General features: G+C 47.6%; 2 protein-coding genes, 1 long non-coding RNA gene and 1 pseudogene across 4 annotated transcripts; 2 read left to right on the forward strand and 2 right to left on the reverse strand.

The window, feature by feature from the left end:
- The first annotated feature begins 228 nt into the window (after positions 1-228).
- LOC121305743 lies at positions 229-4788 on the forward strand. The gene is made up of 6 exons (XM_041237497.1): positions 229-419; positions 589-654; positions 1018-1140; positions 1339-1380; positions 2672-2740; positions 3169-4788. The coding sequence occupies exons 2-6, from the start codon at positions 645-647 to the stop codon at positions 4605-4607; spliced, it is 1683 nt and encodes a 560-aa protein (XP_041093431.1). The 5' UTR covers positions 229-419; positions 589-644; the 3' UTR covers positions 4608-4788.
- A 5402-nt stretch (positions 4789-10190) lies between these two features.
- Positions 10191-12351, forward strand: LOC121305702. The gene is made up of 4 exons (XR_005948113.1): positions 10191-10343; positions 10723-10736; positions 10836-10940; positions 11234-12351. It is a non-coding gene; the product is annotated as an uncharacterized LOC121305702 (long non-coding RNA).
- On the reverse strand, positions 12248-24644 carry LOC121305701 (arrestin red cell). 2 transcript variants are annotated; one of them, XM_041237409.1, is made up of 15 exons: positions 24458-24644; positions 18915-18945; positions 18493-18553; positions 16447-16491; positions 15531-15727; positions 15239-15298; positions 15063-15130; positions 14807-14942; positions 14550-14634; positions 13995-14067; positions 13678-13803; positions 13405-13488; positions 13166-13242; positions 13029-13083; positions 12248-12670 (listed from the first exon to the last, which is right to left on the reverse strand). In XM_041237409.1, the coding sequence occupies exons 1-15, from the start codon at positions 24478-24480 to the stop codon at positions 12580-12582; spliced, it is 1212 nt and encodes a 403-aa protein (XP_041093343.1). In that variant the 5' UTR covers positions 24481-24644; the 3' UTR covers positions 12248-12579. The 2 variants fall into 2 exon arrangements, with proteins under 2 accessions (XP_041093343.1, XP_041093344.1); XM_041237410.1 differs by lacking the exon at positions 16447-16491 and having other exon boundaries at positions 12249-12670.
- A 1307-nt stretch (positions 24645-25951) lies between these two features.
- LOC121305684 overlaps positions 25952-27654 on the reverse strand; it is a 2418-nt pseudogene continuing 715 nt past the window's right edge.

The raw sequence follows: 27654 nt of genomic DNA on the forward strand, positions 1-27654 counted from the left end.
TTTTGCGTTAAGTATAGTGAAAAACTGCAACGCGGTGTGAAACTCGCTATGGTGACGTAACATTCTTCAGCAGGTTGCATTCGACCTTTATACAAAATTCGTTCATTCTGTATAGATGGAGGGGGGGTGCAAAACGTCTGTCCAGGTCAGCACAGTCAGCCTATTGTTTCCGTGGTTACCCTCCTCTAGGTGGCAATGTCACAGTTAAACAGAACGATAATTGTCGTTGATTTTTTTGCATCTCGGCTTTTCACCTCCTTTCTTGTTTGCCTCGGCGTCTGTTATCTCGCAAGTATGCGAGACTCTGCGAGAGTAAACGCACCTGAATATATAAGCGCGCCATAGAAAAGAGAACACGCATTTGAATTTAATTTCTCGGTCTGCGCGCAGTACGGTACAGGGGGGGTCGTGCTGCACAGGTAAGCGAATGCATTCTATTACCTGGCCATTCTGCACCGAGATCTCGCACCTTTAAATAATAATAATAATAATAAAAATGATGCACTTTTTTTGCATTGAATCACACATCAGCGACCGCTGTGAAGTTTATAAAGAAACATTAATGTCTTGTTTTTTCTTTGTCGATAGATTTGACTTGAAGAAAGTTTTGTTTTTAAGTGAAGTGAAAGTGAAACGTTGTGACCATGGATAACGGTGAGTGACTCTATCTGAACTCGTACCTCTGTTGATATGTGAACACGGCGCTCTGCATTACCCCTGTCAGATGTGTTTATTTATTGTGAATTGAGAAAGCAGGTGTATTTATTTAGATCAAACCCTGCGTGGTTTGAATGGGATAGGCTGGGATCAGACCGGGTTCAATTCAAATCACTTTTACAGTGACGGCAGCACCGTTTGCTGAAGTTGCAATTGGAAAAAACAATGCGATTATCTTCAATTACAGTTACACTTATGCTGCAGAAATTACAATTACTCAAATCAGAGTAGAGGTACAGTTGAGAGGATCACAATATGTCAGATATTAACGACACACCTGAATCTGCTTTGTCTGTGTAGGAGCAGACTCTCTCTGTTTCAGCAATTCTGTGAGTGCTGATCATAGAGGCATCGGACTGGCTCCAAGTATCCAAGCAAACACCGTTACCTCTTCTTGCAATATTAACATCTACCAGGGAACAGGTAAAGACACGGACACACTCACTGCTTGTCTTTAGCATGTCGCACGGCAATGGGGAAGTGTCATCCAAATTGGGAAGTTCGAATTGATCAGTTCACTGTGAAACGTGAAAGAATATCTCTTCAGAGAATTGTGGTGTCATGTATATTCAGTGTGATTTTAGTGACATGACATTACATTCATTCTTTCTTTCCTTTCAGCTGCAGAGAAGAGAAAGGAAAGGGATCATGAAGAGGAGCCGGGTAGGTTCAGAGTCCTGTCGGATCATCGTTCTTGTATTCTTCTCGTTCTGCAGTATCTTTGTGTGTCAAGCTGCGATTAGTGTGTGTTAGTGTATGTTCAGCTGCGATTAGTGTGTGTTAGTGTATGTGCAGCTGTGATTAGCGTGTATTTGTGTATGTTCAGCTGTGATTAGTGTGTTGGTGTATGTTCACCTGCGATTAGCGTGTGTTTGTGTGTGCAGCTGTGATTAGTGTGTTTGTGTGTGTGCAGCTGTGATTAGCGTGTTTGTGTGTGTGCAGCTGTGATTAGCGTGTGTGGAGCTGTGTGTGCAGCTGTGATTAGCGTGTGTTTGTGTGTGTGCAGCTGTGATTAGCGTGTGTTTGTGTGTCTGCAGCTGTGATTATCGTGTGCTTGTGTGTGTGCCGCTGTGATTAGCGTGTGTTTGTGTGTGTGCAGCTGTGATTAGCGTGTGTTTGTGTGTGTGCAGCTGTGATTAGCGTGTGTTTGTGTGTGTGCAGCTGTGATTAGCGTGTGTTTGTGTGTGTGCAGCTGTGATTAGCGTGTGTTTGTGTGTGTGCAGCTGTGATTAGCGTGTGTTTGTGTGTGTGCAGCTGTGATTAGCGTGTGTTTGTGTGTGTGCAGCTGTGATTAGCGTGTGTTTGTGTGTGTGCAGCTGTGATTAGCGTGTGCTTGTGTGTGTGCAGCTGTGATTAGCGTGTGTGTGTGTGTGCAGCTGTGATTAGCGTGTGTTTGTGTGTGTGCAGCTGTGATTAGCATGTGTTTGTGTGTGTGCAGCTGTGATTAGCGTGTTTGTGTGTGCAGCTGTGATTAGCGTGTTTGTGTGTGCAGCTGTGATTAGTGTGTTTGTGTGTGTGCAGCTGTGATTAGCGTGTGTTTGTGTGTGCAGCTGTGATTAGCGTGTGTTTGTGTGTGCAGCTGTGATTAGTGTTTGTGTGTTCAGCTGTGATTAACGTGTTTGTGTGTGTGCAGCTGTGATTAGCGTGTGTTTGTGTGTGCAGCTGTGATTAGCGTGTGTTTGTGTGTGCAGCTGTGATTAGTGTTTGTGTGTGTGCAGCTGTGATTAGCGTGTGTTTGTGTGTGTGCAGCTGTGATTAGCGTGTGTTTGTGTGTGCAGCTGTGATTAGCGTGTGTTTGTGTGTGTGCAGCTGTGATTAACATGTGTTTGTGTGTGTACAGTTGTGATTAGCGTGTGTTTGTGTGTGTGCTGCTGTGATTTAACCTCTGTCAATGTTTAAATAGAGTCCAGGACACAAGGTGACGTTTCTTTCCTTATTTTAATTTTTCATGTAGAAAAGAAAAAACCCAAACCACTGTCAGAATCAGAACCAGGAGACGCAGTGGACTCTAGACCCGTCTTAAGTAAGAAACATTTGAGATGAAACCGAGATGCAGACAGCTGAGGTGCTGGAGAGACCAGGGGTCTAATGCTCTGTGATTCACATGAGGAATCAGAATCTAATCCTCTGTGATTCACATGAAGGAATCAGAATCTAATCCTCTGTGATTCACATGAAGGAATCAGAATCTAATCCTCTGTGATTCACATGAAGGAATCAGAATCTAATCCTCTGTGATTCACATGAAGGAATCAGAATCTAATCCTCTGTGATTCACATGAAGGAATCAGAATCTAATCCTCTGTGATTCACATGAAAGAATCAGAATCTAATCCTCTGTGATTCACATGAAAGAATCAGAATCTAATCCTCTGTGATTCACATGAAAGAATCAGAGTTGACGTTGCCGTGATTGCATATTCCTTAATTTTCAATATCTTTTGCTTGCAGCGGAATACAGTCTTTCTAAGATGGAGGAATACGCAGACAGGAACCGGGAATATTTAATAGGGTTGCTGGAGAATGAAGATGGGCTGCAGGAGAGGAAAGAAAAACTCAAATCCATGAAGTTAAAAAAAAACCTCGATTGGAATTGTGTAAAAGCACGGAAAATCAATAAAGACTTTAAGAGTTTCGTTAGTCAGTCTAAGTTCCCTTGGTCAGAGGTTGAATCGTTTCTCTTTGAAAAAGTCGGTAAGGCTGCTGAGAGGGGGAGAATGGAAGTTGATGATGGCAGCTGTAATTCAAGTGGGTACTTTTCAAGTGTGAACACTGAAGATTTCAGGAGCTCCAGCACCTTGAGCCAACCAGTGCCAGCATCTCCTTTAGAGGAGGATCAAAGAAAGAATCATCGACCAGGAGAGAAAGAGGACAGGGAGCTCAGCCAGGGGCTGCAAACAGGACCAGCTTCCCATGCCAGGAGCTCTGCTGAAGAACCTTCCGGGGACACTGCTAGAGAACCTTCAGGGGACACTGCTGAAGAGCTTTCAGGGGACACCGCTCCTTCTGCAGAGCAGCAAAGAGACAGCCCTGCTCCTAAGAAGACTTTCACACAACCTTCAAATTCAGCAGCCGAGACAAAAAAGGAGCAGAAAGTTAACCCAGGAGCGAAGGGGGTGAAAAAGGAGATGCCAAAGGGAGTGATTTATGACAGCGACGGTTACAGTACAGCAGGGGGAGGGCTTTCTGCACAAACGCAGGTGAAGGAGGAAAGCACCAAAGTCCTGGTAGGACAGATCGCTCCTTCAGCTGAGCATATGGAGACCAGCAGCTCCGCCACGGAGAGAATCAACTCCCGGGAGCAAACGCAGGATCCCTCTCCTCAACTAAACCACGAGGAGGGGAACCAGCACAGGAAGAAGGGATCGAAACAAACCATAGCACGAAAAGACAAGGCGGCCGAGGAAGAGTCTCGGAACAAGGCCTTCAAGAGGTGGCTGGAGCACACAGCTCAATCCTTAGCAGAGAAAGAAGGCAGGATCGTGGAGGAGGTGAAAAAACAAATGGAGTCCAACTTGGAAATAACCTTCGTGGACAACTGCGAGCACACGAAGTTCAAGTGTCTGACGGCACGCGAGTGCACCGTGTTCGAGCACGAGGGCGAGAGAGTAATGCTGCACATTGACAAGAGAGACAAGTGCCTTACCCCCAAACACAATCAATTCAAAGAAGGGTTCACGTTTCAGTTGCAGTACACCATGTGGATTCTGGGAGGAATTACAGGGACGGACGTGGTGTTCTCCGACGCGGACGATGAGATACAGAAGTATAAATTTCACGAAGCCGGTTTAGAAGAGTTCCACGTGAACTTTCCACAAATAATTAACAAAGTCTTCCTTCCAGCCATGGCTTTGTACAAGCAGGCTCAGAGAGAGAAAGTGTTTCATTAGCAGCAGGATCCAGGATTCATCACAGTCAGCACTCGCACAGACCTGCCACTGAAGTGACGCTGGGTTATTTCATTCTGTCCGGCTCGGACCCTTGTCCTTTTATCAGGGAGCAACAAAAAACAAAAAAATTTACAACGTCAAAAATGCGCGGCTGAAGGGACTGTGTTTTACAGGAAGCAGCCTCCGTTCACATGGGCTGCAGTCAGCCTTGTTGGTACAGTACTAACTATATGTCATTCTGTAATGTGATTTTTTGCAACGAGATATTTTGTAACAACTGTAAGTCGCCCTGGATAAGGGCGACTGCTAAGAAATTAATTTAAAAAATCAATCAATCAATCAATCAATACGTACGTGTTTTGCTGTCGCTGGAATCGGCTGTTATTCTCTTTTTCTGCTGACTGCATCGTGTATGACGGAGAAGTGCATTGATTTATTATAAATATAGTTATAAAATGGGAATTGATTTTATTCTTAATACAAGGGTGGTAAAAGGTGTGTCTGAGTGACGGATATATCTGAGTGCTGACTCTCTGCTCCCTGTCTCTCACCGGGTAAGAGATGCAGTATATCTGAGTGCTGACTCTCCGCTCCCTGTCTCTCACCGGGTAAGAGATGCAGTATATCTGAGTGCTGACTCTCCGCTCCCTGTCTCTCACCGGGTAAGAGATGCAGTATATCTGAGTGCTGACTCTCCGCTCCCTGTCTCTCACCGGGTAAGAGATGCAGTATATCTGAGTGCTGACTCTCCGCTCCCTGTCTCTCACCGGCTAAGAGATGCAGTATATCTGAGTGCTGACTCTCCGCTCCCTGTCTCTCACCGGGTAAGAGATGCAGTATATCTGAGTGCTGACTCTCCGCTCCCTGTCTCTCACCGGGTAAGAGATGCAGTATATCTGAGTGCTGACTCTCCGCTCCCTGTCTCTCACCGGGTAAGAGATGCAGTATATCTGAGTGCTGACTCTCCGCTCCCTGTCTCTCACCGGGTAAGAGATGCAGTATATCTGAGTGCTGACTCTCCGCTCCCTGTCTCTCACCGGGAAAGAGATGCAGTATATCTGAGTGCTGACTCTCCGCTCCCTGTCTCTCACCGGGAAAGAGATGCAGTATATCTGAGTGCTGACTCTCCGCTCCCTGTCTCTCACCGGCTAAGAGATGCAGTATATCTGAGTGCTGACTCTCCGCTCCCTGTCTCTCACCGGCTAAGAGATGCAGTATATCTGAGTGCTGACTCTCCGCTCCCTGTCTCTCACCGGGAAAGAGATGCAGTATATCTGAGTGCTGACTCTCCGCTCCCTGTCTCTCACCGGCTAAGAGATGCAGTATATCTGAGTGCTGACTCTCCGCTCCCTGTCTCTCACCGGCTAAGAGATGCAGTATATCTGAGTGCTGACTCTCCGCTCCCTGTCTCTCACCGGGTAAGAGATGCAGTATATCTGAGTGCTGACTCTCCGCTCCCTGTCTCTCACCGGGTAAGAGATGCAGTATATCTGAGTGCTGACTGTATGATGACACCGACCACAACGAAGGTAGCTTTAGTTACTTAGAATTGCAAATTCCTCAGCAGTGGATTCCACAGCATTCTTTATCATGTAAAAGTTTACAGCTATAATGTTTTTATTCTGCCAGAGAAATTTGTTAAACAAACAAATGCAAAAATAAAAAAAGGTTTTCATTTTGTTTAATGAATTTCAGCACTGGAGCTGTAACTTCCTTGAATGATTTAAAAAAAGAGAAATAAAGAAATACTTTTCATTTTCTTGAAATTGTCCCATTGTCTCCTTATTCAACCACATGAAGCAGAGTCAGGATTTATTACTGAAATAACCAGGTAGGAGCAAGGAGTTTGAGCAGGGTTAGAAGAAACTCCCACGAGCTCCTGAGGGGAGGGGGGGGAGGGGGGAGGGGGAGGGGGAGGGGGGGGGGGGGGGGGGTGACCCACTCGGGTCCAGTAGCCGCTCACAGGTCTGTCCCAGTTCTCCCAGTTTGAGTCTGGCATACTCCACCCGGTTCAGAGCCATCTGACAGTCCTTGCGAGCCGAGTACGTGGAGCCTTCGTGGGGCTGCCCTGTCGCCACCTGGTGGGGAGGAGAGGAACAGCACCATTGAGAAACACACACAGGTAGGCAGAGAAATCAATAGTATATTAGTAGATATACACTGATAAATCAACTAGAAATTCACCATCAACGAGAGTCACGCCATTGAGGAACCAGAACACCAATAAACAGAGTCACAGTGTGTGTATCAGTGTATAGACTCTGTGTGTGGATCAGTGTACAGACTGTGTGTGGATCAGCGTACACACTCTGTACCTGAGTCAGGTAGCGGATCTGCCCTGACAGCTCGCTCTCCACTCTGCTCACACAGCCAGTGAATTGGCTCAGCTGTCTGTCCAGCAGGGAGGCGTTGTGCTTCTCCTTCGAGAGCTCCAGGATGATATTCCCTGTCGGGGGGGGGTGGGGGTGGGGATGGGAACGACACGGGATTCAGCAGGTTAGGAAAACCAGGCAGCGATGTCACTCTCCCCCCAGTGATGTCACAGTCGCCCCAGTGATATATCACTCTCCCCCAGTGATGTCACTCTCCACCCAGTGATGTCACACTGACCTGCGCACTGCAGCACCACTCCAATCTCCTTCTCCACCTCCTCCAGCGAGCGCAGACGATCATTAGCCATGACACCCCGTCTCTCTTTGCCTCACTCCTCACAGCGAGGCTGTCCGGCTCTCTCAGTGCTGTGTAATCACCCGTCTGAAAACGAGAGAGAGAAGCTGCTGTATAATGTTACTTTGTTAACATACTGAAACCCCTCTATATAGAATGAACTCCCTCAGCTTCATAGAGTCCAGTGAAAGCTGCTGAATAATGTTCCCTTGTTAACATATTGAATTCCACCCCCTCTATATAGAATGAACTCCCTCAGCTTCATAGAGTCCAGTGAAAGCTGCTGAATAATGTTCCCTTGTTAACATACTGAATTGCACCCCCTCTATATAGAATGAACTCCCTCAGCTTCATAGAGTCCAGTGAAAGCTGCTGAATAATGTTCCCTTGTTAACATATTGAATTGCACCCCCTCTATATAGAATGAACTCCCTTAGCTTCATAGAGTCCAGTGAAAGCTGCTGAATAATGTTCCCTTGTTAACATATTGAATTGCACCCCCTCTATATAGAATGAACTCCCTCAGCTTCATAGAGTCCAGTGAAAGCTGCTGAATAATGTTCCCTTGTTAACATATTGAATTGCACCCCCTCTATATAGAATGAACTCCCTCAGCTTCATAGAGTCCAGTGAAAGCTGCTGAATAATGTTCCCTTGTTAACATATTGAATTGCACCCCCTCTATATAGAATGAACTCCCTCAGCTTCATAGAGTCCAGTGAAAGCTGCTGAATAATGTTCCCTTGTTAACATATTGAATTGCACCCCCTCTATATAGAATGAACTCCCTCAGCTTCATAGAGTCCAGTGAAAGCTGCTGAATAATGTTCCCTTGTTAACATATTGAATTGCACCCCCTCTATATAGAATGAACTCCCTCAGCTTCATAGAGTCCAGTGAAAGCTGCTGAATAATGTTCCCTTGTTAACATATTGAATTGCACCCCCTCTATATAGAATGAACTCCCTCAGCTTCATAGAGTCCAGTGAAAGCTGCTGAATAATGTTCCCTTGTTAACATATTGAATTGCACCCCCTCTATATAGAATGAACTCCCTCAGCTTCATAGAGTCCAGTGAAAGCTGCTGAATAATGTTCCCTTGTTAACATATTGAATTGCACCCCCTCTATATAGAATGAACTCCCTCAGCTTCATAGAGTCCAGTGAAAGCTGCTGAATAATGTTCCCTTGTTAACATATTGAATTGCACCCCCTCTATATAGAATGAACTCCCTCAGCTTCATAGAGTCCAGTGAAAGCTGCTGAATAATGTTCCCTTGTTAACATATTGAATTGCACCCCCTCTATATAGAATGAACTCCCTCAGCTTCATAGAGTCCAGTGAAAGCTGCTGAATAATGTTCCCTTGTTAACATATTGAATTGCACCCCCTCTATATAGAATGAACTCCCTCAGCTTCATAGAGTCCAGTGAAAGCTGCTGAATAATGTTCCCTTGTTATCATATTGAATTGCACCCCCTCTATATAGAATGAACTCCCTCAGCTTCATAGAGTCCAGTGAAAGCTGCTGAATAATGTTCCCTTGTTAACATATTGAATTGCACCCCCTCTATATAGAATGAACTCCCTCAGCTTCATAGAGTCCAGTGAAAGCTGCTGAATAATGTTCCCTTGTTAACATATTGAATTGCACCCCCTCTATATAGAATGAACTCCCTCAGCTTCATAGAGTCCAGTGAAAGCTGCTGAATAATGTTCCCTTGTTAACATATTGAATTGCACCCCCTCTATATAGAATGAACTCACTCAGCTTCATAGAGTCCAGTGAAAGCTGCTGAATAATGTTCCCTTGTTAACATATTGAATTGCACCCCCTCTATATAGAATGAACTCCCTCAGCTTCATAGAGTCCAGTGAAAGCTGCTGAATAATGTTCCCTTGTTAACATATTGAATTGCACCCCCTCTATATAGAATGAACTCCCTCAGCTTCATAGAGTCCAGTGAAAGCTGCTGAATAATGTTCCCTTGTTAACATATTGAATTGCACCCCCTCTATATAGAATGAACTCCCTCAGCTTCATAGAGTCCAGTGAAAGCTGCTGAATAATGTTCCCTTGTTAACATATTGAATTGCACCCCCTCTATATAGAATGAACTCCCTCAGCTTCATAGAGTCCAGTGAAAGCTGCTGAATAATGTTCCCTTGTTAACATATTGAATTGCACCCCCTCTATATAGAATGAACTCCCTCAGCTTCATAGAGTCCAGTGAAAGCTGCTGAATAATGTTCCCTTGTTAACATATTGAATTGCACCCCCTCTATATAGAATGAACTCCCTCAGCTTCATAGAGTCCAGTGAAAGCTGCTGAATAATGTTCCCTTGTTATCATATTGAATTCCACACCGCTTTGTAGTTTTCCAGATACTTAACGAGACGGACACACGTTGTAACAAAGTGACATTTCGAAATCTATCACTTTGCAGTCTGCTGATCGTTTCAAGGATTTTGATTTAATTTCACTCTCTGCGGGCGCGCTGCACGTCTCTCTCTGTTTGTTTTTATTATTATTATTCTTTATTAATATTTATTTTTCCAAACCTGTTCTTTAACTCCCCGCTCCAGAAACCCCGAACCCTGTCCAGCAGCTCACGCTTCCGGTCCTGGTCCTCTCAGAGACGGGATCCACTCTCCCTGAGGGACAAACCTCTTCCCGTCAAACGCAGGCGAGCTTTAAAAAGCGTTTGAAATTTACACAAACTGCCAGAATCCATTTCGCTTTTAAAACTTTGCCATTATTATAATTTATTATTATATTATTATTATTATTATTATTATTTATTATTATTATTAATAAACAAAACAGTTTTAGCTATAAATAAAACTACAACTCCCACAATTCTCCAGGCGAGAGATGAATTAATTATTGATCCTGGAAGTACTTTACCGGATTTCTTAAATAAAAGTTGAGGTGAATGCCGGCTCGAGAAGTCTTTTGTTTTGTCACAAATATGAAAAATGGATAATTGTTGGAAAGACGAAATCCGAGTCAGACTGCAGAAACGAGACGCGAAACAGATAGATATCAGCCGCCTGGTGCAGAACTGTGAGTGGAAATCGGCTTTGTTTATTTTTCGGTTTTTTGTTTTTATTTTATTGAAGTTGAACCCTTTCAAATGAAATTTGAAAAAAACAAACAAACAAAACAAACAAAAAAAAAACAGTAGTTTTGGACACATAATAAATATAGCTGCGCACGCAGGCTGTGTGGCTCTGTCGCTGCGGTAGCGACATTTCCCCGCTAGAGGGCAGCAGTGACCCACAGCGCACATCACTGCTGCTCCGTCTCATTGTTCTCAACAAGAGTCATTTTAACATCGTAACTTGTGTGTGTCTCTCTCTCCCCCTCCCCCCCCGGCCCCTTCCCCTTTTCTTCGCTCACTGTTTCTCCACTACCTTCTCTCTTCCTCTCCGCTGGTTTGCAGACAGTAAGCTGCAGGTGAGGTGACAGGTACTCTAGATACAAAACATCATCATTATCATACAGCTGTGGTGTGCAGAAAAGTATCTCTTATATATAAACTCTCTATCTCTCTAGTTCTGAGGATGATGAAGAGTCTGTGTTGATGAAGTGGGTGGAATTTTGGAAGAGCCAATCAGACTGCAGCTGGAGCTGAGGGAAAGCAGGCTGGCTCGAGAACAGGTGAGGTAAATGTGAGGCAGGCAGACAGACTGCTCTGGTGAGTGGTGTGTGTCAGTGTGTGTGGGGATGGGGGGTGTGTGTGTGTGTGTGTGTGTGTGTGTGTGTGTGTGTGTGTGTGTGTGTGTGGGTGATGGGTGTGTTTGTGTGTGTGTGTGTGTGTGTGTGTTTGTGTGGGGGGGGGGGGGGGGGTTGTCAGTCACACACCCCCGGGGTGGTGGGGGGCACAGACGTCAACTCTGTCTGTCTGTACTCTCACTCTCTCGTTCATACTGCACCTCTTCTTGTGCCCTCAGCTCAGTGCTGCCCCCTGTCTGTGTGAAGGAAGCACAGCACCCTGGAATTAGAGCAGCCTCGCTGTGAGTAGGCTGGTCCCCGCGCTTCATGGCATGCGTTATGCTGAGGGAAGGCTGCATTGTAAAAAAATAAATAAATAATAAATACTAATCAATTCTTTTGCTTAAATGTCAGGCAGAAGTGTTTTGTTCATGCCAGTTCCCTGGAACAAAATTCAAAACTCCACAAGCAAATAAAACGTCAGAGACTCTCATCATTGGGCACTTTATTTATTTATTTTTTTAGTTTTTTTAAACATTTTCTAAAATGCGGTACAAAATGAAGAAGCAACATCAAACAAATTCTCGACTAAAAGAACGATTCTCTCACACAGCCCTCCGTTACGGAACCCTGCCCGCCCGCCCGCCTGTCTGTCTGTGATCCAGTAGCAGTAGTTTCTGGTCTGTCTGCCCGCCTGCCTGTCTGTCTGTCTGTCCTCCAGCCTGCCCTCCTGCCTGCCTGCCTGTGATCCGGTAGCAGTAGTTTCTGGCAAGAAGAAGCTATCAGCTCTGTCGTTCTTAACGAATCAATTAAAACCGCTCATATTGAAAGCGTTAATTTATCCCCCCCCCCCTGCTCTGGAGAAGTGTATTCTATCCAGCAGTGTGATCAATTGCCTTTCTTTCAATTCTTAAATGACACTCCATCAAATCTGCAAACTAAAATCTGGGATTTAAAGAAAATAAAAAGCGGTTTGGGGAGCAAGAGAGATTATAGTTTATTTTTAATGTGGTGTGCTTCAAAATTGCAAAACGTTCAGATGTTCCATCTGGAACGTGACAACCAGCGCCCCCCGGAGGACAAAAAAACAGCAGCAAACCGATAAAAACATAGAAAAGACATTCCTTTCTAAATAGAGCAGACAATACCAAGGTTAGCCTCGACCCTTTATAACAAACAAGAACAACAACGCTATTAGAATAATAATAATAATAATAATAATAATAATAATAATAATAATAATAATAATAATAGTACATGATCTGAGCTCCTGTCTCCATGTGATTTTCTTGTTCTGTAGAAAGTTTACCCCCTGATTGTGTGGCAGGTTTTGTATTATAATTACAGTAATAATATTCTATATTGTCTCTCCCCCCTCCCCTCGTTGTTAGTCTATATAAACATTCTATAAAGTTACGCCGGACACACAAATGTAGAGAAGAAGATGAAGATGATTTTTCTTTTTTTTTTTTGTCCTGTCTTCTCCGGAGGTGGTGTTGGCTCTTGTGGGCGGGGCCTGTGGTTGCATGGCCCCCGCCCCTTTGGAATGCTCACACCCGAAGCCACACCCTCAAGGGGCAGGGCCTCAGCAGAAGTGGTCGTCATCATCATCCTTCATTCCTTTGAGTCGCAGCCGAGCAAAATCCTCGAACACAATGTCATCGTCCGGAGAGAAACTGAGAGACACAGACAGTGTGATAGAGAGAGATCAGTGTGATAGAGAAACAGAGCGAGATCAATGTGATAGAGAAACAGAGCGAGATCAATGTGATAGAGAAACAGAGCGAGATCAATGTGATAGAGAAACAGAGAGAGATCAATGTGATAGAGAAACAGAGCAAGATCAATGTGATAGAGAAACAGAGAGAGATCAATGTGATAGAGAAACAGAGAGAGATCAATGTGATAGAGAAACAGAGCAAGATCAATGTGATAGAGAAACAGAGCAAGATCAATGTGATAGAGAAACAGAGCGAGATCAATGTGATAAAGTGTGTGTGTCAGTGTGAGAGACACACAGACACAGAGACTCACTTCGTCTCGAACTCTATCAGGTTCGTGTCGATCGGAGCGTCTGACTCTGGAACCGCTGCAGAGACAAAACACACAGACCCGTCAATACACACCCCTAGACCTGTCAATACACACGCACACACATGGGTACCTCTTACCTGACGGGGGGCAGGAGGGCGGCTGGTCAGAGGGTTTGGGGTGCATGAGGATGAAGGGGAGCTCAACAGACGCATCCCTGTGGAAGGAGAGGGGCAGCGTTACTGCAAGCAGCCCCAAAACAACCATCAGCACAGCGGACACTGGGATCCACAGCGCCCCACAAACACACTGCAGAGGCTGAAGCAGCAGCAGGGTCTGCTGGATATTATAAACACACACACACGACCCTGACCCCTACCCTCCGCGTGACACCACCAGTTTCACTTTGACCCGGTAGGAGACGAGGATCCCCAGGATCTCCTTGTTAGCAACTTCCTTCACTCTGGAGAGAGAGAGAGAGTGAGAGAGACAGAGAGAGAGAGAGAGAGAGAGAGAGAATGTTAGAAATTTGCTAAACGAGTACTGCATGAGATGACTCAGTCACCCCTTCAGTCTCCCCGGGACTGGTGCTGGAGGCCAGGTTGGTGTCCAATGCTTCAGGAGCGATCGAGAGCCAGTCCCCTATTCTCGCAGTCTGTTGGTGTCCTCATGCTTCAGCTTGCCGTCGAGAGCCAGTCCCCTCTTCTCGCGGTTGTTGTTCAGTGTGGGTGTGAGGGTGTACACCTTGCAGAAGGTGGAGCTGGGAGCGAGCTGGTCACTGCAGAGAGAGACAGAGAGAGAGAGAGGGTCAATACACAGGGAGATCAATATACCAATAATAATAATAAGACACCAATCACTAATACCAATAATAATAATAATAATAATAATAACAACACATATACTAATCCATCCAGCAGCCTGGCCCTCTCACTGTCAGTGTCTCTGTCGAGATGGAGGAGTACTCACTCTGCCTCTGTCTGAGCTACAGGACACTTGTACTGGGCAGTGCTGAACAGACAGATATCTGCATACTGTCGAGAGAGAGAGAGAGAGAGAGAGAGAGAGAGAGAGAGAGAGAGAGAGAGAGAGGAAACACCTAGGGGGTTAATGGGAGGAGCACAAATGGGAGGAGCACAAATCCACACACACACACACATGGGGCTGGGGGAGGCAGGATTGCGTTGGGTATACTGGGAGCAGGGGGAGGCAGGGTTGCGCTGGGTATACTGGGAGCAGGGGGCTGGGGGAGGCAGGGTTGCGCTGGGTATACTGGGAGCAGGGGGCTGGGGGAGGTAGGGTTGCGCTGGGTATGCTGGGAGCAGGGGGCTGGGGGAGGCAGGGTTGCGCTGGGTATGCTGGGAGCAGGGGGCTGGGGGAGGCAGGGTTGCGCTGGGTATGCTGGGAGCATGGGGCTGGGGGAGGCAGAGTTGCGCTGGGTATGCTGGGAGCAGGGGGCTGGGGGAGGCAGGGTTGCGCTGGGTATGCTGGGAGCAGGAAGCTGGGGGAGGCAGGGTTCCTCACCAGAGATTTTCACCTTCTTCACTGTTTTGGTGGAGTTGTTCGTGACGTGAACATTGACGCTGATCGGCTCTCCATGGTAATACAGCTGAGAGAGAGGGAGAGAGGGGGAGGGAGAATACCAGTAAATGCTCCAGTAATATAGACCAGATGAGAGACACTGACAGACACACATAGAGACAGACAGACAGACACACACGGCCGGAGGGAGGGAGGGCCAGAGGGTTAGGGTTAGGGGAGGGGGGGAGGGAGGGCGGTACCTCTTTGTCCAGCGAAGCCTCGAGGTGCAGGGACCGGTCTGACATGAGGAAGCTGCGGGTTGTCTCCATCATGGGCTGCGGACCGGGCTTCTCAGGGGCGTACTGGACCTTCCGGATCACCAGCCGGACCGAGTTCCTGAGAGAGGAGAGGAGAGGAGAGGAGAAGAGAGGAGAGGTTAAACCAGCCCTCACACACACTCACTTCACAGCTCCACAAGTTTACAAAAATAACTAAATTAATAATTTAAATATAAACCTTTTGTGAATCTTCTCATCGACGGCTTTGGCACAAAATGCACGAATCTCAAAATCCACTCCACAGGCCTGGAGGAGAGAGAGAGAGAGAGAGAGAGACAAGAGACACTGAGACAAAGACAAGGACAAGACAGAGAGAGACACAGATGGGACAGTGAGAGGACGACAGGGTGTTACCTTGCCTGTGTCCTCTGGTCCTGGCTGTAAGGTGACGGAGCAGGGCAGGTTCTGAGGAATCTGAAACAAACAGAGACACTGAGCAGAGACACACACACACACACACACACACCATACCGTGCTCACACCATGCCCAGGATAGCATCACTGTACACCCAGTACTCTCACCACGAAGTAGAAGGGGTAGGCCTGCTCTCCCAGTATAGCCCCAGTACTCCCAGTGCTCCCACCACGAAGTAGAAGGGGTACGCCTGCTCTGCCAGTATAGCCCCAGTACTCCCAGTGCTCTCACCACGAAGTAGAAGGGGTAGGCCTGCTCTCCCAGTTTCTTGATCAGTCTCTCTTGCAGGCGGCTCAGTGGTTTCTTCTCATCGGGGAGCGGAGGGAAGGCCTGGAATGTGGAGATGTAGAGATCCTTCCGGAACGAGAGTCCCAGAACATCCAGATCCTCCCGGCCGTACCGAAACGCACAGGTGAGCGTGACAAAGACTGAGAGAGAGGGGGTTACTGTACAACAGTGAAATACACAGAGAGACACACACACACACACACACACACACACACACACACACACACAGGTGAGCATGACGAAGACTGAGAGAGAGGGGGTTACTGTACAACACTGAAACACACGAGAGACACACACACACACTGACACACACACACACACACTGACAGGTGAGCATGACGAAGACTGAGAGGGGGTTACTGTACAACACTGAAACACACCGAGAGACACACACACACTGACAGGTGAGCATGACGAAGACTGAGAGAGAGGGGGTTACTGTACAACACTGAAACACACCGAGAGACACACACACACACTGACACAAGCATGACGAAGACTGAGACGAAGAGACTGAGAGAGAGGGGGTTACTGTACAAACACTGAAAACACACCGAGAGACACACACACCCACACAACAGTGTGAGACTGTGCACGAACACACTGTGTGAGGTGTGACTGTCCACGAAGCACTGCTTCTGACTAGAGGGTTACTCTCAACACAATGACATGTTGTGACTTTGTGTGGCGATCTGTGTTTGTGTGACTGTGACAAGACTGGAGAAAGACGAGAGAGAGACACACACACACACACACACACACAGTTGAGCGTGATGAATACTGGGAGAGATGGGGTTACTGTACAACACTGAAACACACACTGAGATACACACACACTGACAGTGAGACACACACAGACCTTTTCTGTCTTTCAAGTAGTCTGGATCCACAAGCACAACTCCATCTGAGAAAGAGAATCGAGAGAGAGAGAGAGAGAGAGAGAGAGAGAGAGAGAGGAGAGAGAGAGAGAGAGAGAGAGAGGGATTGTGCGAGTGTATATTCGACTTGCTTGTTTTTTCAGCTGTTTCATGGAGTGTCTGCTTCACACTGTGACATCACTGCACCACATCAGCCCCCACCCCCCCCCCCAACACTCCACCCCCTGCTGGCAATTACAGGAATTACATGGTTCCCAAAACTATTTTCAACTTGCTTGAAATTAAAAAAAAAAAACTATTTGTTTTAGTTAATTTTTGCTTTTTTTTTTTTTTTTAAACAGAAGCTAATTGTCCTCCTGGGTGTGAGACAGTGGGTGGGGCACAAAGGTCACTATGAGCACAGCTGAAGCGCTTCCAGAGGGAATGGTTTACACAACGCACTCGTCGCCGTGGTAACGGCACTGGAAGGCCTCCCTGGGACTGTTTACATTTCCTGCTCTCCACTGTTTTGGAAAAAAAGAAAAAAAAAGAGAAATGAAACGAGGTGGAAAGCAAGAGACAAGGCAAAGGAGCACTCGGAAACAGAGAGAATACCGAGACAGGAGAGGAGCACTCGGCAACAGAGAGAACACCGAGACAGGAGAGGAGCACTCGGCAACACAGAGAATACAGAGACAGGAGAGGAGCACTCGGCAACACAGAGAATACCGAGACAGGAGAGGAGCACTCGGCAACACAGAGAATACAGAGACAGGAGAGGAGCACTCGGCAACACAGAGAATACAGAGACAGGAGAGGAGCACTCGGCAACACAGAGAATACAGAGACAGGAGAGGAGCACTCGGCAACACAGAGAATACAGAGACAGGAGAGGAGCACTCGGCAACACAGAGAATACAGAGACAGGAGAGGAGCACTCGGCAACACAGAGAATACAGAGACAGGAGAGGAGCACTCGGCAACACAGAGAATACAGAGACAGGAGAGGAGCACTCGGCAACACAGAGAAAACAGAGACAGGAGAGGAGCACTCGGCAACACAGAGAATACAGAGACAGGAGAGGAGCACTCGGCAACAGAGAGAATACAGAGACAGGAGAGGAGCACTCGGCAACAGAGAGAATACAGAGACAGGAGAGGAGCACTCGGCAACAGAGAGAATACCGAGACAGGAGAGGAGCACTCGGCAACAGAGAGAATACCGAGACAGGAGAGGAGCACTCGGCAACAGAGAGAACACCGAGACAGGAGAGGAGCACTCGGCAACACAGAGAATACAGAGACAGGAGAGGAGCACTCGGCAACACAGAGAATACAGAGACAGGAGAGGAGCACTCGGCAACACAGAGAATACCGAGACAGGAGAGGAGCACTCGGCAACAGAGAGAATACAGAGACAGGAGAGGAGCACTCGGCAACAGAGAGACTACAGAGACAGGAGAGGAGCACTCGGCAACAGAGAGACTACAGAGACAGGAGAGGAGCACTCGACAACAGAGAGAACACCGAGACAGGAGAGGAGCACTCGGCAACAGAGAGAACACCGAGACAGGAGAGGAGCACTCGGCAACAGAGAGAACACCGAGACAGGAGAGGAGCACTCGGCAACAGAGAGAACACCGAGACAGGAGAGGAGCACTCGGCAACAGAGAGAACACCGAGACAGGAGAGGAGCACTCGGCAACACAGAGAATACAGAGACAGGAGAGGAGCACTCGGCAACACAGAGAATACAGAGACAGGAGAGGAGCACTCGGCAACACAGAGAATACAGAGACAGGAGAGGAGCACTCGGCAACAGAGAGACTACAGAGACAGGAGAGGAGCACTCGGCAACACAGAGAATACAGAGACAGGAGAGGAGCACTCAGCAACACTCACTAACATAGATATGGAGAGAGAGACAGACAGAGAGAGACACAGAGAGAGAGAGAGAGAGAAAGAGACAGAGAAACAGAGAGAGAGATGGAGAGACAGAGACGGAGACAGAAAGAGAGAGAGAGAAGGCGCTGGTTCAGTTGACTCACCGACTGGGTCCACGTGGTCCAGATGATCCACAAAGTCTCTCTTCCCCAGATAGACGGTCAGCTGGAACACAGGCAGAGTGAGAGAGTAAGTGTGTGTGAGCGTGTGTGTGTGTGTGCCTCTGCTAATCTCCTTGTTTATCAGATCAGCCTCCTCACATTCCTCAGTCCCAGATTAGCTGGTTAAGAAGCCAGTCAGTTCCGCTCTGTTGGAATAATCCAGCTAATCCCAACCTGCAGACCAGAGTAATCCCCAAACAAACACAGTGGGAACTGTTGGAAAAACTACAGGAGAACAGGGGGAGAGGGAGGGGTAGGGGGAGTGGCAGGGGGAGAGGGAGAGGGAGGGGCAGGGGGTCCCAGTGGAGCGCAGTGCAGTCACACAGGCTCACTCTCCACCCTGCAATGTTCACTCACACTCTCACCTTGCAGTTGGGGCTGGACTTCTTGAAGACTCTGTAAAAGAAGAGGAGAGACACAGTGAGTCCTGCTGCTGAACTGTGAACCCAGTGACATCAACCAGGGACACACACAGACACCCCCGGCAGCTGAAGGGTTAACCCCACCCCTCAGCTCACTGACCTGGGTGTCTTACTCTACAAGAGACGAGGCACACAGAACCACGGAGCATGCGTTTACAACTCTACCACAAAACACCCTGCATTCAGAGTGTCGTTATCTTTCCTGTGAGAGCAACAGTGCGAGAGGGAGGAGTCCCGTCCTCTGCTCTCTCTCGCTCGTTTTCTCAGCTCTTGCCAGGAAATGAAAGATAAATGTCTACAGTGACCCTGCTGGAATCTGTGCTGTTAGCAGAGGAACAATATAACTGAACTGGAACACGCCTCTCCCTCGCTCCCTCTCCCTCTCTATACACAAACACATTTATTTATTGTGTTTTGAATTTTCAATTGACTCCCAGAGACACATGCACACACACAGTGACACACACACTATTATGCTTCCTCTTCTCTTTCCTCCTAGTTCACACCCCGGTCACGTCTCTACTCTCCGCTTGTCCTGAGTTTGTGTGAAACTGTACAGAGAGCTGCCTGTCGATCTACTGTGTGTGTGTGTGTCTTAATCCTCAGCAACTGAAGCAGAGAGGGAGTGAGAAAGAGGGAGAGAGAGGTAGTGAGAGAGAGGGAGAGAGATTGAAAGAGGGAGTATTAGAGAGAGGGCAGTGAGAGAGGGAGAGTGATTGAGAGAGGGGATCCCGAGTTTATGAAGTGGTGTCCTGTGCCTGGGATGACATTGCTGCCCAGTAGCATGCTGGGTAACGAGGCGTGCAGGAACACTGCACATGCACAGAGAATCTGAATCAGTGATGTCACAGTATTCAAATCCCACTGGGGGAATGCAAATGACAGAGAGAAAGAGCAAGAGAGAGGAGAGGGCTGCGTTTGTATCTGTACAGGCACGCACACACGCACGCTGCAGTACCAGACTGTCTAGTGCTGGGGTCACGCTGCAGTACTTTACAACACGGTCTACATTCTGTGTGTTAGATGGATTTTAATTGTAGGGTTAAAACTTCCATTCCAGAGCAGTGGCAGTCGGTCCAGGTTTTACATTCATTCTGTGAGCTTAATAATAATAATAATAATAATAATAACAACAATAATAATAATAATCCCATTGCAGAGCAGTGATTGAGCTGTTTCTCTATTACAGACCCTAAGCCCGTGGGAGCCGCAGTGTTTGCAGGTGGAAAAGCAGCTTGTGTTCAAACACATTTCAAACCAGGTGGCTGTCAGGGGTCTGAGTCACCGGCCCTCGGCTTCACCCTCCACTTGAATACGCTCTGTTTCTCTAGTGAAAATGCAAAGCTGCCATTCCACTCTGCAAGAGAAGCTGCTGGATTCAGAGAGCAGCAGGGTCGGGACTGGACTGGGCAGGGATACAGAGAGCAGCAGGGTCAGGTCGGGACTGTGCAGGGATACAGAGAGCAGCAGGGTTGGGACTGGACTGTGCAGGGATACAGAGAGCAGCAGGGTCGGGACTGGACTGGGCAGGGATACAGAGAGCAGCAGGGTCAGGTCGGGACTGTGCAGGGATACAGAGAGCAGCAGGGTCGGGACTGGACTGTGCAGGGATACAGAGAGCAGCAGGGTCGGGTCGGGACTGTGCAGGGATACAGAGAGCAGCAGGGTTGGGACTGGACTGTGCAGGGATACAGAGAGCAGCAGGGTTGGGTCGAGACTGTGCAGGGATGCAGAGAGCACCAGGCTCGGGTCGGGACTGTGCAGGGATACAGAGAGCAGCAGGGTCGGGTCGGGACTGTGCAGGGATGCAGAGAGCAGCAGGGTCGGGTCGGGACTGTGCAGGGATGCAGAGAGCAGCAGGGTCGGGTCGGGACTGTGCAGGGATACAGAGAGCAGCAGGGTCAGGTCGGGACTGTGCAGGGATGCAGAGAGCAGCAGGGTCGGGTCGGGACTGTGCAGGGATACAGAGAGCAGCAGGGTCGGGTCGGGACTGTGCAGGGATGCAGAGAGCAGCAGGGTTGGGTCGAGACTGTGCAGGGATGCAGAGAGCAGCAGGGTCGGGTCGGGACTGTGCAGGGATGCAGAGAGCAGCAGGGTTGGGTCGAGACTGTGCAGGGATGCAGAGAGCACCAGGCTCGGGTCGGGACTGTGCAGGGATACAGAGAGCAGCAGGGTCGGGTCGGGACTGTGCAGGGATGCAGAGAGCAGCAGAGTTGGGTCGAGACTGTGCAGGGATGCAGAGAGCAGCAGGGTCGGGTCGGGTCGGGTCAGGACTGTGCAGGGCGTTGGGTCGCGCTCACAAACCAGCTCGCTGAAGAAAAGGAAAAAACAAAAGTACCTGAAAACAGAGAGCCGAGCGGAGAGACAGACGCCAGCGGCCAGCTTCACCCTCGCTGCGTCGAGGGAAACGGGCAGGGCTGCTGCTGCTGCTGCTGCTCACAAAACAGACTTTTCATAAAAAACGGAAGTGTTTTTTTGGGGGGGAGGGGGGCAGTCAAGAGGCGAGTTTATTTTCTGCTGACACACAGCAGGAAGGGGAAGTTGCAAAGTGTTCAGTGGAAGAGATTGCTTCACACAGCCTCCCTGCTCTCAGCCCCCCACAGCAGTGTGATCCAGTCCTGCTTTCACTAGGAGTTTAATAATCAGACTCCCGCTGCACAGCAGTGTGATCCAGTCCTGCTTTCACTAGGAGTTTAATAATCAGACTCCCGCTGCACAGCAGTGTGATCCAGTCCTGCTTTCACTAGGAGTTTAATAATCAGACTCCCGCTGCACAGCAGTGTGATCCAGTCCTGCTTTCACTAGGAGTTTAATAATCAGACTCCCGCTGCACAGCAGTGTGATCCAGTCCTGCTTTCACTAGGAGTTTAATAATCAGACTCCCGCTGCACAGCAGTGTGATCCAGTCCTGCTTTCACTAGGAGTTTAATAATCAGACTCCCGCTGCACAGCAGTGTGATCCAGCCCTGCTTTCACTAGGAGTTTAATAATCAGACTCCCGCTGCACAGCAGTGTGATCCAGTCCTGCTTTCACTAGGAGTTTAATAATCAGACTCCCGCTGCACAGCAGTGTGATCCAGTCCTGCTTTCACTAGGAGTTTAATAATCAGACTCCCGCTGCACAGCAGTGTGATCCAGCCCTGCTTTCACTAGGAGTTTAATAATCAGACTCCCGCTGCACAGCAGTGTGATCCAGCCCTGCTTTCACTAGGAGTTTAATAATCAGACTCCCGCTGCACAGCAGTGTGATCCAGTCCTGCTTTCACTAGGAGTTTAATAATCAGACTCCCGCTGCACAGCAGTGTGATCCAGTCCTGCTTTCACTGCGAATGTAATAATAAGACACACCTGAGCTTCTTACCTGTACACACACTGTGGCTGAATAATCTCATTATCATTCTAATTATCAGAGTGACACGAGCACTGCACTGAACATGCAGACCCTGTCACTGTGTCCGAGGGTCACGGCACCGCTTCAAACAGCTCTATTATTAGCACTAGGAGTCCTGTTTATAATTATCAATGATGAATAAATAATGCTGCCTTGGTGTAGAGAGGCTGGTCCTTCAGAAAGCAGATGAGCTTGATCCTGTGTGTGTGGAATCGGCAAACACACGCAATGACACACACACGCACTGACACGCACGCACACTCAAACACACACTAGCCCTGCTGCTGCTGCTGCTGCTCCCAGTCCTGGGGTTCAGAGCTCCCCTCAATGAAGTCTGTTATTATTATTAATATTATTACAAACCGCGGCCCCGCGCACAATTCATTACACACAGCCCGCCTGCCCCGCTACTAAATAACCCACTCCTCTCTGTCACCCAGATAAAGATTCGCCTAAAAATGGAAATAACAAATAGACAGAGCGATTGAGAAGCGAGAGAATTCAGCTCTGCACTATTTAAAATGATGCCTTTCCAAATGACCATCGCTGACACCTGCATGGGTACTTTCTATCTATCTACAGATATAATGGTTCTTAAAATTGAAAACACACCTTTTAAATATGTTAGTAATCCATCGCCCACAGGCACGATTCCAGCGCGCATCTGACACACGATCAGTCACTCTTATTAGGATTAAAATTTGCATCAGAGATATCGCTGTTACATTGTAACAGGTGTTGCGATTATAATACAGAGACAGCACTATCACTATCTCTCTCTCTCCACAGGCACACACAACGACGTGACAAAAACCATTCTTCACATCATTTCACACGAAGCTGTATCTTCCAAAACACCCTCCCTCCAACCGGGTACAGACGAGCTAGCGCCTCGGTTCAGGGTCGTTATCCCGCAAAAACAGGAGCTGAATCATAATAAATAACAATAATAATAATAATAATAAAAATAATAAAATAAAAATAAAAAAATACTACCATAAACAATAATAATAATAACATAAAATACTTGTTATTTTATTTTATCATTGATGATGAAATAATAATAATAATAATAATAATAATAATAATAATAATAGGAATAATAAATAATAATACTAATACTACTATACTAATAATAATAATAATAATAATAATAATAATAACAACTTATAATAAGGATATAAAGAGGTATAATAAATTCTGTATAGAGGTGTTTAAATGCTGTCTGCTCTCTTGTGATTGGCAGGTGATCGATGTGTCAGAATACACAGATGGTAAGATGTCTAGCCCACATTTGATGGGACTCTTGTCAACTGAGAGTACTGCTCTCTTGTCTTCTTTTTTTTTTTTTTTTTTTTTTTTTTTAACACAACCCACGCTACTACACAACAGTGATACAGTGAATTCAGAAACACAGCAATCGTTACCTGTGTCTACTGCCTTTCGCGTTACTGTGGCTCTTCAGATCGGCTGCTTGAACTCGCCCTGCAGAACAGCAGCGCGATGCGAGACTGCCCTGCGCTCCGCGATATTACCGCTACTATTAATAATAATAACCCTACATGTGACACTAAAGCACACCCTACACAATATAAAAACAGCGCAGCGGGACCCTCCCCGCGTCCGGGTTCAAAATGCACACCCGGGCAACACAACACAACGATATACAAACTGTTACAAGCGCTGCTCCCTCCCACGCATAAACACATTATTATATATATAATATATATATATATATATATATATATATATATATCAGAATATAATATAGGGTGGAGATGTCTGTTCTCTGAAATGAAAGGTTATGTTCATTACAATACTGGATTTTCCTGGCTATCGTGTATAAATCTATATAAATACATATATACTGTGCAAGGAGCCCTGCCCGCTGAGCACGTTATCTCGGTATCTCTCTCTCTCTCTGTCTGTCTGTCTCTCCCTCCCTATCCCTCTCCCCCTCTCCCTCTCCCTCTCCCTCTCCCTCTCCCTCTCTCTCTCTCCCCCTCTCTTCACACACACATTGAGGTTTTAAACCCGCAGCTCTTGTATTAATATCACTGCGTCGCGTTTATAAAGACGCCTCGGTTTCTCTCACCTTGTGCCTGCTTTGTCCACCATTTCCAACGCGGGTCGTTGATATTTCTGCCGCTGATTGTTACTGATTTCAATGTTAATAAGAAGTAGAATCCGCGCTTATGCTGCGTCTTCGTTGTTTTCTCTCCTCTATCTCTCTATATCTCTCTCTCTCTCTCTCTCTCTCTCTCTCGTTTCCGCAGCACTGAGACGGAAGCCCTCCGGCCCCGCCCACTTCCTTTGACAGACAGCACCCTTAGGCCAGTCCCTCTCGACCAATCCCGCAGCGCAAACGCCGCCTTGGAAACCAAACAACTGGCAGCTAGCAGCTCCAATCACAGTCTCCTGGAGCCCGTAGACCAATCAGATGAGGAAAGAGGCGGGCCAGTCGCTGTGTGTTGTCAGAGAATCGCTGCGTTCTGCTGAAGGTGCGATTCAACAGCCCATGTCCAGTCACTAAACTCAAATAAAGTGTCGAGGCTGATCCAGCGGTTCGACTCCACTATGCTGCAATGTCTATTGAAATATCTACTGTTGCAATTTTAACTAATAGGTATCTGTGCATTGCTGGCGTCAGAAATCCCAGCTGAGAAACATCCATTAAAACCAGCTTAATTGAATTTATTCAGCCATTTCAAATAAACATGTCTTCATGCATTATTATTATTATTTTATATTATTATTATTATTATTATTATTAACACGAGTTCAGAGAGTTCCTGGGAAGAATGCAGCAGCTGCACGTTCTTGTGTATTGGCGCCCCCTTGTGGACAAGCTCGTTGATGTCTCGGATTCTGGCAGAAAGAGGAAATCTGTGCGTGTGCTGATACCGCAGCTACAGAGCAGAGAGCCCTCTCACTATAAGGTCTCCCTCGGGCTAAAGAAACGCTATTAATGCGCTGCAGTCTTTCTATGGGTTATAAATGATTTCAGAACTTGTCAACAAACACACACAGCCCTTGGGAATCGTCACAGCAGCCACATCATGCATGATAATTGAACCGGTAATTGATTCACTCACCCTGCTGGACAGAACGGCGCTCAGGGAGAATCCTCCTCGTCACCAGAGTTTGAGTTCAAGAATGAATACGCGAATCTTGAAACAGGAATCGTTTTAAGTGTCGTAGACACTGGCTCGTTTTAAAGCATCTAAAACACTGTGGAGTTTGTACTAATGTGAAGGCACACTTACTACAGAAGACTTCCACATAATTCACACAAAGCTGATAAAAATGATCGAGTGCAACAGGATGCTTACCTTTCTAACACGACCTTTAGCCCCCTCTGGCAGCTGACTGTAGTATCGCTCGTGTGTGAACTGGATTATGCATACGTATTGTTTACTGCACACCAGTCCTTGTAAATTGTGTGTTCTATGAAGGGAAATTGAAGTTCTTGGCGACACACATACTAAACCGCGAGGCAATAATAAGCAGACACATTTTTATTAGAAACATTTATATAACCGTTTAAAAAAAAATGTTACAAAACACTGTGACCGGTTGCCATCACAAAACAAAAAGCACCCTGCTAGTTGAGGTTTGTAATACAGGTAACAGAAGCCATTGCTTGCACAGTAATACAAAAGAGAGAACTGACACATGTTATAAAACACGCTGTCACAGCACGCGTGGAGGCAGAGTCAGTGGGATCCTCTAAGACCCGACTCTCCTCCTCTGTTGTTTTTTTCCTCCCTTCTCGCTCCATCCTTCACGTGGACTCTTCTTCCCCATGTCGCCCTTCCACTCCTCCCTCAGACACTCTGAGGAAAAAGGATAAAAAAAAGGAGGTGGCGTCAGTGTTGAATTAAGAGAGAGAGAAGAGAGAGAGAGGGGGAGAGAGAGAGAGAGAGAGAGAGGAGGAGAGAGAGAGAGGGGAGAGAGTGGGACAGAGAGAAAAGAGATAGTTACTGCAGCCTCACCCAGCTCAGTGCTCTGCAGGACACACACACAGGAAGGACTCGAGCCGCTGGTCCTGGTGATGAAGATACCAGCTCTCCACAACCTCTTCATACTGCTCCAGCATCGTCTCGCACTGAAACCCAGAGAGAAACACACAGAGCCCAGAGCTAGAACACAGAACAGCATCTCTCACCCCCCCCAGGGAATACCTGCTTCTTCAAGTCAGTGACCCCTGTCCCCCACCCAGTCAGTGCCCTCCCCTTGTGTCCTGGCTCTCTGACTCCCCCTGCCCAGTCCCAGTTGGTACCTGTCAGACACCTCCACAGATGGCTCGTCGCACAGCTCGTAGGGAATCCCCAGCTCCACCTTCACTCCCTTGGGCACCAGGTTCTTCAGAGTGGCCATGGTCTCACTGGTGCCCTGAGAGACAGCAGATACATTGAGAGAGAGAGAGATAACAAAGGAACTGTCCGCACTGCACACCCCCTCCCTCCTCCTCCTCCTACTCCTCCTCTCTGCACACCCCCTCCTCCTCCTCCTCCTCCTCCTCTCTGCACACCCACTCCATCCCTGTCGATGGTCCGATTGTCCGCTCAGGCTGCCTCGCGCACTCTCTGCGCATGCGTTTTCAATTCCATCAGGATTCCCTGTGGGATATGTTTATCTTATGCGTGAGCCTCATAAGCCAGCTCTTGTGTCTCTCTGAGGGGACCACAGCAGTTCGCATATAGCTGTAGCGAGAACAGCAAATGTACACACACCCATGCATCAGCTCTAAGCCAGGCACGCAATCGGGCCGGTACTTGCACGCCACCCTCACAGCCATGAATGAGACCCTGCACCCCTCCCTCCCAGCCCGGAAAATGGGGACCCAGCACCCCACCCTCCCAGCCCATGCATGGGGGACCCTGCAACCTCCCTCCCAGCCCTGCCCTGGGGACCCTGTACCCCTCCCTCCAAGCCCTGCACTGGGGACGCTGCACCCCTCCCTCCCAGTCCTCCCAGTCCTCCCAGTCCTGTACTCACGAGGTGTTGTATTTTATCTTGCATTTCCTCACACCCGAGTCCAGCACCTGCCCTAGCTCCAGGACCTCCTTCGACTGGCTCGATTTCTCAAGAGCCGACTGCAGCTCAACACTGAGGTACTTACACACTGAGAGAGAGAGAGACACTGAGAGAGACACACTGAGAGAGAGAGACAGAGAGAGAGAGGAGACACACGCAAATTATAATTACACCATGAGAGACGCAAACTTACTATACTTACACAGAGAGAGAGAGAGGATGAGAGAGAGAGAGAGAGAGAATGCAAATAAT

This window comes from Polyodon spathula, chromosome 44, assembly GCF_017654505.1.
Source record: "Polyodon spathula isolate WHYD16114869_AA chromosome 44, ASM1765450v1, whole genome shotgun sequence".
Classification (NCBI taxonomy): Eukaryota; Metazoa; Chordata; class Actinopteri; order Acipenseriformes; family Polyodontidae; genus Polyodon; species Polyodon spathula.